This window comes from Pelophylax lessonae (genome assembly GCF_965119305.1).
Source record: "Pelophylax lessonae genome assembly, chromosome: 6".
Taxonomy (NCBI): Eukaryota; Metazoa; Chordata; class Amphibia; order Anura; family Ranidae; genus Pelophylax; species Pelophylax lessonae.
Window position 1 is genome coordinate 227,831,689 of NC_138773.1, and position 12,046 is coordinate 227,843,734.

At 42.0% G+C, this 12,046-nt stretch overlaps 1 protein-coding gene across 7 annotated transcripts in view; it reads right to left on the reverse strand.

Annotated features, from left to right (window-relative positions):
• Window positions 1-12,046, reverse strand: part of AGAP1 (ArfGAP with GTPase domain, ankyrin repeat and PH domain 1) — a 627,710-nt gene that overhangs the window by 115,437 nt on the left and 500,227 nt on the right. For all 7 annotated transcript variants that reach the window (XM_082260665.1, XM_082260664.1, XM_082260666.1 and 4 more), the window contains one exon: window positions 1,105-1,273. In XM_082260665.1, the coding sequence (XP_082116791.1) occupies window positions 1,105-1,273 (169 nt within the window). The remainder of the gene's footprint in view (window positions 1-1,104; window positions 1,274-12,046) is intronic.

A 12,046-nucleotide genomic window follows, 5' to 3' on the forward strand; every position in this document is an offset into this window, starting at 1 on the left:
ATTGTTCGGTAAAGCAAGGACCAGCCGAGATTCGGCCATCAATGGGCAGTAATTGTTGTGTTCTGCCAGCCGGGAAGGCTCCCTGCGCCCCTTCCCCCCTTGATGGAAGGAAAGAAAATGAAATCATCTATGGCTTGCCTAAGAAACTGAAAGCACATATATATTGGTCATACTAAGCATGGTGTTGATGTAGTAGCACTGGAAGTGAAAGGACTGCACACCTTAATGAATCAGGCTCTTGTTTATATTCTCCAACCTGAACTTTAAGGATGACGGCAGGAACATCATTGGTTGCCCAGAATGATGACTTTTAGTCAATAATTATCACACAGAAGCACTGGGACACAAACTGTGCAGAATACAGACCCTTCTGGGATTCATTGATAATAATAAAACAAGTGCAACAGATTATTATTTTACTACAAATAAACCCCTACGAATTCATACCAAGGAAGATGCACAAATGCACTACACATAGTACTTTACACTGTGGTTGATGAGCACATAAAGTGATTTATGGGTTCAGATTCATACAGACAGCGATGAGGGCAGGCAAAAATAGGATTATACAATTGTGTTTGTGACTAGAATGATGGCGACAAATACACAATACAGAATAAAAAACATCCATTACTGGAAAACCATTATAATAAGTAAACATACTCCGAGGTGAACCCATTAACTGGAACTAGGAAAATAGTGTGAAAAGCAGATGGCACAAAAAAAAAAAAAGAAAGTTCATAGACATTCGCATTCATTATAACGAAAGTCTTACATAAAACTGATCACAGTATATTCAGATACTTGTATTAGATGATATCATCTCAATGTTTAATAGTACAAGTCACTGCTACAGCTGACAGCTTTCATTGCCTTCTAACACGTGCTGTTAATGACAATTAATAATAAGATCTGGCTGTAAATAACCTAAAACCCTATCATGGTACAGAAGTCATCAACAGAGCTGGTATACAGCACTATACTGTATACACCAAGGAGCAAAATTATACACCAGTGCACTCCGGGAATAAATACTGGAGATCTTAGAATTTACATTCCTTCTACAAAGTGTATGTAGACCAATACGTTTTTTACAATACACACCTGTATTAGAGGAGATCTGCAGCCCACTGACTTCCTTGGTTAGTCCATTGGTCTTGGGACTGGCGATGGGTGCACAGGAGGATGTGGCGCGTGGTGGCCTTTTCCCTGGAACCTTCACTGTAGTCCTGAGGAGGTCAATCTCCTTCCCATGGACATTTTGCATGTAATCCTAAAAATAAAGAATACTTGAATACTTTTGGGAAATAATAATCGTACAAGAAAAACCATCAAAGTAAAACAATTGCATCAGGGAAAAGAAAGTGCATTTCAGAAGGTTTGAATCAAAAATAACTGGCTCCTGTGATGGTGGAGGTGAACAGTAAGAACTACAAAACTCTTAGAAATGTTCTAGCAACAAGGCAGGACGAGATAATGCGATCTCTGGGAGTTTTTCAGTCAGGCTTCAGGAGGTATGGAAATGGCCTACACTTAGCAAGGGCATCATTCGACTTTGGTCAAAGCATCACAATTTGTTTTTATCTACAAACACCACTTACCTGCAATGGCAGTTTTTTGGTAAAGGTGAACCATGCCTTTAAACTTTCACACAAAATAAGCAAGACATCTGATGGCTGTTTAAACTCAGTAGTTTTGAGCATTTCTATATGTACCATAGTGATGAGCCTCATGCTAACAAATCTGCATTGCCAACAGGATCCAGGTTCAATCTGCACTTTTTATAGCAGAATTAAAAAGGGAACACCTGATTAGTTATTATGGGAAACAATTACATGTTCCTCTTTCCTTCCTTTAAACCAGGGAACCACTGGAGCTGCAATAAACTGAACATGAGAGGAAATGTTTTGTACTGTAACCAATCAGGTTTCATCTTCGGTTCTGTAAGCAAAAGAAAATAAAGAATCTAACTGGCCTTTCTGGGCAACAACTGCACTTATGTTCCAGTACTGGGAGTATGCAGAAATTGTCCACAATGATCTAATTGAGTGGTTGCCAACCTTTCGGACCTCACGGACCACTAAACTCACAATTTTGAATCCCACGGACCACAGACATGAATTTTACACACAATGCTATGGCTCTCTGTCCCCCTCCCCCTGGATCACACTGATGCCTTATACACAAAATGCTTCAGGTCTCTGTCCCCCTCAATCAGCATGAATTGAGAACATCACTAAAAAAAACATTGGGGAGAAAAAATCCGCCACAATGTCGATTTGCGTCAGAACCTGGGGATCACCAACATTTTCTTGTGGACCATTAGTGGTTCACGGACACTGGTTGGCAACCGCTGATCTAATTCATATCTGACACCATGTGAATCTCTAAACCAGATGATGTGTACTGGGACTTAAAGTGGTTGTAAAGCTTATTTTTTTCTAAAATAACAAACATGATACATATTTACCTTCTCTGGGCAATGGTATTGCAGAGAACGGCCCTGAGGTTTCAGAACTCTAGGCTCCTCCTCTTCTCGATGTGCCACCATAGGAAGCCAGGTGCCTATGGGGGCATACCTGCAGGGTTGCTGCCAAGCTGGGCTGTGTATCTATAGACACACACAGCATGGTTTGGCCCTGCCCCACCTCACAGGATTTGCTTGACAGCAGCAGGAGCCAATGGCTCACTGCTCTCACTGAGTCCTGTGAGGAGAGGAAGAGAGAACAGCACTGCTGCAAGATGTGACTCGACATGTAAGTATCTATGGAGGTGAGGGGGTCATACAAACACTGGAACATTTTTTTAGCCTGATGCAGGGCATGCATTAGGGTAAAAAATGTCCTGTCTTAAGAACCACTTTAAGCTGACCATAGACTGATCAAAAATCTTTTCTGAACGGGCCAAATTTTGAACAGTGTGTGTCCGTCCCTGCTCAACAGAAGTCAAAGCTGCTGCTGCTGTCAGAATACCATGTCCTGGAAGGTGGCAAGACATTGTGGATTGAGCAACCTGTTTATTTTCATTCAGTCCCCTCGTTGTGCAAAAATAAATTGTGGCAGCTTTAGGGTCTTAACCTCCAAGCTGTGCAACATCTAGGGATAATGTCAAGAGGGTGAGAAATTAGATTCACCTCAGATCTTCTATCACTGGCACTAAAACGTATGTTCCTCGAGGTAAGAAAGTCAGAATTCTTAGGGGTTAAGCTATTGTTAACAGTTGGGCTGTTGAAGGTATTTTCAGGTGAACAAGATAGGTTAAGCATTAGGGGGTCACGCGGAGTTCGTTTTAATGGTTACAATTAATTTTTCAATACTGGTTCATTGTACGAGTTGGTTAAAATGGTAGTATACTCCGCTATATGACTTTTACCTACAGGTACAATTAATATCTCCTAAACCTGCACAGTTTAGGAGATATTCAACCTGCATGCAGCCGCTGACGTCTGCGGTGCATGCGCTCTGAAGGTCCGGCGGACCTTCAGAGCTCCTTGCTGGATATTGCCAGAAAGTGAAACTACCGCAGTGACGTTATCGCAGCTCCGGCCACTCACAGCGCGGGAGCCGCCGAACCAGGAAGAGACGCCAAGGGAGCATGTCAGCTTCCTCAGCGTTGTGCAGACGACCATGCCAGGGCTTCGTTCTAAGGTAAGTATTTCATAATGAGCTAGTATGCATACTGGCTCATTATGCCTTTGTCCTGCAGGGTTTTTTTTTTTTTAATGAGTATACAACCGCTTTAAGGATCAGGCTAGGTTTAGGAGTTTGAAAAAAAAGAGAACTATTAGAAAAATATGTAGGTTGTGATTGCTGATCTCTCCTTTAAAATTTGCTAGTTGCTCCGTTGTCATACTAATTCAAGCTTTAATACTTTGGGTATGATCTCAAAAAAAGTACAGACATAAAAAAAATACTGACTGTTCCCCAACTTTCCTTGTCTCAGATCTGAGACTCTTAGGCATCTAGATGTTTCAGTAGTCCTACAATGGACCTCCATACTTCCTAGAAGGGGCCCCTTTCACATGATCAGTCTGACACAATCAGAACCTCCATTTACCTCTAAGAAGCGGCAGATATAAAAAGACTTGTGTCCGTTTACACCCGCCTACCTCCAATCCGATCCGCTAAAAAAAAAAAAAAAAAGAGTAGAGTGGGCTGTTTCTGTGTCCGCTGTGCATATGCAGAGTGGACACGGACCTGCCATCTGCCAGCTCCACTCATTGTGGCCCACGACTGTCGCTTAAGTGGCCCTCGCTTTTCAAAAGGTTGGGCACCCCTTGCTTAGTGGGTCCAAAGACTTTTCTACCCATACCCTTAAACTTGTTAAAAGCTAAGTTCACCTTTGGGAACATGTTACATTTTCCACCCATTTTTAGGGTGGAATATGTAACATGTTCCCAATGCTGTAACCACTGCACCCCCAATACCCCTGTGACAGCAATACAGGGAGAAGTTCCCCGAACTAGCAGTCATTTATTGAAATCAGCGCTGCCATGTGGGGCTCCGCCCACACAGCCGCATCATTTATTCACACAGTTGGGTGTGAATGAAATACAAGTCCCGAGATCCTTTGCGGCTGTCCCCTTGTATTTCTCAATGAACTACCATGGTGCTGTGGAGCGCTATGGTAGTTCATTGATTCTTCCTGCCAGATTGTATCTGCTTGCCTGAATGGGATGTATGGGCACACAAATACACTGAAAGATCTGCAGGAAACCTCCATGGCACCAGCAATCTTCTGATATCTGTTGCAATGCTTTACTGGCTCCAAGAAAAAAAAAAAAAATTATAGATAATAAATTCACTTTTTTTTTTTTTTTTTACTTAAATAAATAAAATGTGCAATAATTATTTTTTTCTAAAAAGTGAACTTCTCCTTTAAGGGGGATTTTGGTTTGGTTGCTGTAAGTAAAGTTTAGTATACTTGAACTAAGTCTTATATGACCTAGAACTAACCTACTATGGTTCAAAATGTAAAGTTTATGTACAATAGGATTTTATTCGTTTGTGTTTTCTAAAAACCATACATGAAATAATGAAGTCCCTCAAAAAAAATTGAAAGGTTAAAGCCACGTTTCAAAATAAATCTTTACCATACCATGGGAATGACTCTCAAATGTTCTGGGTACCAAAACATTGTGGTGGGTGAACCGACTTCTCCCCAAAACTGGCCCCAGAGTCCGGCTGCCTGAAATAAGTACTGTGGACAGAAGGTTTCTTCAGCTCAATAACCAATTCAATTGTTTATCTATAAAGCTGACATTCTAAAAATAAACCAAAGCACAAAATATACCATATTTTTCTCAAAAATAAATAAGCCATCATACACTGACCAGTGATGCAACCCCCCCTCATCCTCCCCTGCATATGTGGTGTTTAGAAAAGCGCAATGAGAAGGAGCGCCTCTGTCAAACTGGCCTCATTTCACCATGCAAATGCTGGGAACAGGCGGTGTTCCCTGGTTCACTAATGTAGATTTCTCCCCCAGCCGCCATCAATACAAAATCACTGATCAGAGGCAAACAGCACAAGATCAAGGTAGACGGCCACTTAACAAGGCTTGAGAAGGAGGCAGCTCAGACACTTGTGAGATTAAGAACATTTAACAAGTCTCTGGGGTCTACTCCAGGGACCCCCCTCCCACACAAAGCCCCTATCCTGCCCCTCTAAAACCTGAAAAAAGCTGTAATTGCAAAGCTATTAGCATGTTCTGCTCACGCCGTCGCTAATCTCCTAACATAGGAAACAAATAAAGCCACACGAGTGGAGAGATTATCAGCGAGAGGTGATCTGGCCCTAGTCCTGCATAACACACAGCTATCCAGACCTCCAGCCATGAATGAAGCTCAGCATGCACATTCTCTTGATTGTGGTCTGATCCGAGCGCTGTAATAAAGTTTAGGGAATTAAAAATCTATTTTTAATTTAGAATTGCCACTTAGAGTATCATAGATAAACAAAACAAAATCATGGAATGAAGGTTAATTATGTACTCTGTGCTGTAGGTTACAGATATCTTATCATAGCACTGTCCTATCAACAGAAAGGACTTAAGCCTGGTACACATGATTATCGGACGAATGATCGTCCTTTTTTATTTTGCATGCTAGTCTCCATATCGAAAATGAAGAGGGTACTAAAGTTATGAAGATTCTCCTATAAAAGAATAAAAGTTTGGAAGGGCTGTATTGTATTTGTATTGTATTTTTTGGACGAAAACTGTACTGATTAAACGAAAATTGTACGAGAAAAATTTTCCTGTTTGTCCCATCGGATTATTTCGCATGACCGGTCCCGATCAGCTCTCGAAAGCTGTGTACCAATGATCAGATTATCTTACGACCACTTTGAAAGCAGTATTTTTCGTACGATTGTTTGATTGGGTGTACTAGGCTTTATTCCCACCTCTAGGAATTTCTTAGATTTTCAAAATATTACTCCATTCAACAAGTGGACACACTTTTGGTAATGACAGAGTATAAAAACCCTGTGTGTCAATTTAACTTCAGTCAGAAGGACAAAATATGACTTGATTTTATCTAAAATTTTAAGATATTTAAAAAAAAAAAAAGTAAAGTAATTTGATATACTCCAAAATGCCAGCATACCAAGCAATTTGTGTCATTTTTACTTAGATTGTGAATGCAAACTTTGGCTTGGTCTCTTCACCGATGAGGGGTAAGGGGGGTCTGTCGGCAAGGTTTCCATGCAGGATAATGGCAGTAAGGGCTTCTACATGAGAAATTGAGACATATTTGCTATATTTTGTGGTTTCTGGTCCTCCCTCTAGTGGTCAGAAGTAGTTTTGCACCAATTATAAATGTACGTTTTATTTAAGGTACAAAACAACCACCAAACAGATGCAAGTATTTCGCAGACCAATTTCTAAAATGTCAGATCAAGAAACAATAAGAAGCAGGGTTGCCAATCAGTAAAAAAAAAAAAAGTATATCTACGAATATGATCTGGATAGCACTAAAGTTGCACAAACTGGCAGATCACATTTTTTTTTTATTAAATAACAAATTAGATCTGTCTATCTTTGAAGCAGCTGACCCTCACCAGTCAACAATCATGCCCTCTGAGGTGGGGAATTCTTAATTTCTTTGTAGGGGCATTGCAGGAGACTGTTCCCTGTCCGGTGGGGAGAAGGTTCCTAAGTCGCACAGATTCTCCAATAGGAATCTGGTTGTACCAAACACTGGTTAACACATCCATTAACACCCTTCTTTTTCAATATATCTGGAAAAGCTCAAAGCAATCACATTATTAGTGAGAATCAGGACTTGTATGGCTGACCTGCGACCTACTGCACCTGCAGAATTGATCTATCCCATGTGCACGATATTATGACAGCTGAAAAATAGATCAGGGAAAGCGAGCTCTACTGTTATAGTGAAGAGCTACATTTCTGATTTTATTGTAGCTGACAAAGACAGCTTAGTTTAGAGCCGTCAATACATTAAATAAAAATAAGCAGCAATATGTACTTGCATTGCAATCATGCAACCACTGCACGTGTTTCTGAGCTCAAAGTATATTAGGTGCATTGATGGTTCCAGGGGGAACCTTGTTCACAGCACTTGGGTCATCTTTGGGAATAGAATGAGAGAAAAGATTCCCAGGAAATGAAGCTTTGCCTTCTCCGGCATCCACAGTCCTCTCATTAACTCGTGTGCTGTGGGGAGCGCGTTGCACAGCGTCGCCGAGACAGATGTGTACACTGTTCCGCAATGCTCTGCTAGTGCCCGCACCGCACGCAAAGGGTTAACGTTGCTTTCCCTAATTATGTTGCATCTTATTGCCATACACTTAATTAGCTGCATTAATGTGATTTCTTTTTACATAGGCAAGCAATTAAGGGCTATGATTGAGTTTCATTCAATTAGCCTCAACAAACATGCTAATTGATGTCCCAGATGCAAATGAGATGTGGTGAGATAGAGAGGCGCACACTGCGCAGCGGGAGGGGGGATCTTTGCTGGGAGAGTGGGGTCTCCGCAGGGTCTGGCTGCCGTATTGAACCCCATGACTGTCCGCACAGGGGGTGCTCTGCTCTGGGACCGGCAGGGAATAAGAAGCTTAGTTTCGAGGTAAGGAGGGGCAGGCGAGAGACTAGATCAGACCCCTAGGGCAGCTTTTTAAAGCAGCAACAATTAGCTAGAGCAAACGGCAGATGAGAGGCGCATGAGACAATATCATTCTACACTCTGGAGTATCCCTGTAAACTTGGGGTCATGTCCTACGGCTTCCTAGAGTCTGGTCTATGAGCGCTGGGATTATCCCAGCTCTATACAGGATAGACAGGAGGGAGCCCAAACCAATGCACAAATTATGCAATGCCCTGCTCTTCTTTGGGTTGCAAGAATAATATTGTCATTATGGATATGTGCCCAAATCTGACTGACAGGGAATCCATCCAATCGCCTGCAGTAACTGAACAGCATGGTAAATAAATGGCAAATAAAATGCATTAAGTAATTCAACTGTCAGAGTTAAATCTTCTTATGCTGTTGACTCACTAAAAAGCTATTTTTTTCTCTCCGTCTCTAGAACGCCGTCAGTGCCAGTCGCTTCCAGAATGATTTCTAATGGGTTTGTATGCTAACGACATCTGATGATCATGATCTGATACACAACGCTAAATGCTCGCACTTGGACATTTTTCGCATACATTCCAAATATCGGGTTACTAATACAAAGTGCAGGTGCAGTATGACGATTGCTCTATTCTGAGTAATGTGTAGTGGGTAGCGATGCCACTGCCCCTCCACGATAAGGATTTCTAGACAGAAGACTCATCTGGGAAAGAAAAAAAAAAAAATAACCTCTTGGCAGAGCGGGAGAAAAACGCAGGGAGTGGGGGCTCGCTCGCCTTTTGCTTATTGAGTTTAAGGCATTACACGCAGCAGCACAGAGGGAAGCAACACTAATTTTAATGCCATAAAATGCTCTAAAAGTGCCCCAGGCCCCAGCTACGTAGGAGCTACTTGCACCTAAATAAGACACGGTTCATTTCCTCTGCAGCTTAGCCTAATGTAATCAGCAGCCTGGAGACGTGAGCGCCACCGAGCAGATAGAGAGGGGGGACACCGCCAGCGGTCCGGGGGGCTGCGGACAGATTGCTGTTGATTAGAGAATTTTTCAGTTTTGACAAGGATGTAATGAAGAGCTTGTGAAGTTGTTCACCTGAAGAGAGGGCAGTCTGGATAAACGTCACTTCTTAATAGACCTATTACAGCCAGCACAATACACTGACCTGATACAAATTAACACTTAAACACCGCAAAACTCATGCCAGAACATAGATACACAAATACTAAAAGCAAAGGCACACTCCGACCGTGCACAGATACTTACTGACACCTAAATAACACGCTTAGCTGCCTGAATAAACGTGCTTAAAGGGAATTCACTATAGTATATTCTCAGCAAGAACATATTTAGAGTTATTATTGTAATATCTACCTGAAAGTGAGCTTTTCACATGATTACTGTATTTGTACATGCTCCCCCTAGTGGTCTTTCTTATATGAGGGACTGATTATTATTCCCGCTCCAGTACTAATGAGAGGAGGTCAACTGGACATAGTTTTCTATTAGTTAGCTCTATCAGTTACCTATAGACTTGCATGGAAAACGAACAGTAAAGCACAATCACTGTGCAGCGCAACTTGCATACACAACAAATATACGAGTACATTTGTATTTATAAATGAGGGCAAGTTTTTTTTTTTTCTTTTTTTATTAACGCAAATTGGAAAGATAATTTGAATGAGGGGAAACATGTAGGTAAAAATCAAAAAAAATTGAAAAGGCTATAGATTTTTTATTTTTTTGTTGTTGACAGCTGTTTAAATTATCTGTTTGTGTATGCATATTTTATTTTTATATATGTGTATATATATATATATATATTTATATATATATTATGTACATTTATGTTAAATAATGATTCAGTAAAATGTTCTATACAGAGTCAGATTTGTTCCACGTGCTCTTCTCAAAGGGATGTAGGATGTTTTGTGGCCCAATGATCACAGTACAGGTGTTCAATAAGCTAATAACTACAGGGAAATTATGTGTAATTAGCGCTGAATACAGGATACATAATTAATTGGTCTACTGTATATAAACACAAACAGATTTACAGAAAAAACATACAGTATGGATATATCTACAGTTGCTACTTTTGAGAACACGTCCTTCAAGGTCTCAAAGTCCACCTCAAGGCATTCATTTGGTTTTAGGTGGAGGCTGATGTTGGGAAGATGTGTCAAGGTTACACCTGTCTTTCCGCCCTAAAACACCGGAAAGCTCCAGTGATATCAATTTGACATTGCTTTGTGACCTTTCTGAAAATTGCTAGTTGCCTGATCATCATGTTGATTCAATAATGGCTTCAAAGATCAGGAGTTTCTGATTCCACTGGCTGCATGAATGAACTTCGCAAAGTACTGAAGTCAGTGACAACAAAGCATTATATGTACACTAGTATTTTCAAAAGTATTGGGACGCCTGCCTTTACACGCACATTAACTTTAATAGCATCCCAGCAGTGGCGGCTGGTGTATTGGGGGCACAGGTGCGCCCCCCCCCATCCATGCGTCCGGCCCCCTAATCTACAAGATGCATGGAGTTCAATGGGGCTTTTTTTTTTTTTTTAGCCATGTGACTAGAGCCAGAGGCTCTCACAGGCTAAAAAAATGGGAGGGCTTGGGGCGCAAAGCAGTGCGCCCCAAGTCCACCCACTTTTGTGACAATAGCGAATTAATATTTGCTATTGTCACACGGATCCTCTTCCTGACCAATCAGGAAGCGGGTACTGAGACCTGTTTCCTGATTGGCCGAAAGTAGAAGCCATGCCATTGGGCATGGGGGAGGAGACGCTTCTACTGAGGGGGAAGAAGCTGAAGCTGCCGCCACCGAGGGTGAGTGAGCTGTGGGGGGTCCGGGGTCCTGGTGGGGGCCGGGGGGTGCATAGTACAGTCCATCTGACGCCCCCCCCCCTGGCCCATGGAACACCAGCCGCCTCTGCATCCCAGTCTTAGTCCGTAGGGTTCAATATTAAGTTGGCCCTCCCTTTGCAGCTATAACAGCTTCAACTTATCTGGGAACGCTGTCTACAAGGTTTAGGAGTGTGTCTATGGGAATGTTTTACTGTTCTTCCAGAAGCCCATTTGTGAGGTCAGGCACTATGTTGAACAAGAAGGCCTGGCTCGCAGTCTCTTCCCTAATTCATCCCAAAGGTGTTCTATCGGATTGTGGTCAGGACTCTGTGCAGTCCAGATAGGTTCCTCCACCCCAAACTCGCTCATCCATGTCTTACTCGCTCATTTATGTCTTTATGGACCTTGCCTTGTGCACTGGTCCAAATCATTTGGTGGAGGGGAGGATTATGGTGTGGGGTTGTTTTTCAGGTGTTGGGCTTGGCCCCTCAATTCCTGTGAAGTGAATTCTTAAGGCTTCAGCATACCAAGACAGTTTGGACAATTTCATGCTCCCAAACTTTGTGGGAACAGTTTGGGAATGGCCCCTTCTGGTCAAACATGGATGAGCGAGTTTGGGGTGGAGGAACTTGACTGGCCTGCACATCAACCCAATAGAACACCTTTGGGATGAATTGGAGTGGAGACTGCAAGCCAGGCCTTCTCATCCAACATCAGTGCCTGACCTCACAAATGTGCTTCTGGAAGAATGGTCAAACATTCCTATAGACACACTCCTAAACCTTGTGGACAGCCTTCCCAGATGAGTTGAAGCTGCAAAGGGTGGGCCAACTCAATATTGAACCCTATGGACTAAGACTGTAAAGCCATTAAAGTTCATGTGCGTGTTAGTGTGTGTATATATATATATTTTTTTTTTTTTACAACATAATATAATATAAGCTGCTACATAATTAGACTCCCTCACTTTGTTTTGTTTTTTTTAAACCTGATGCTGCATGAAAAGCTTAAGATTGCCATGGCACTTTAACAGATTAGAACTCAAAACAGGAACAGGCAGTAAACTGTTACACCTACGACTGCAGTCCTGCTAGTGTC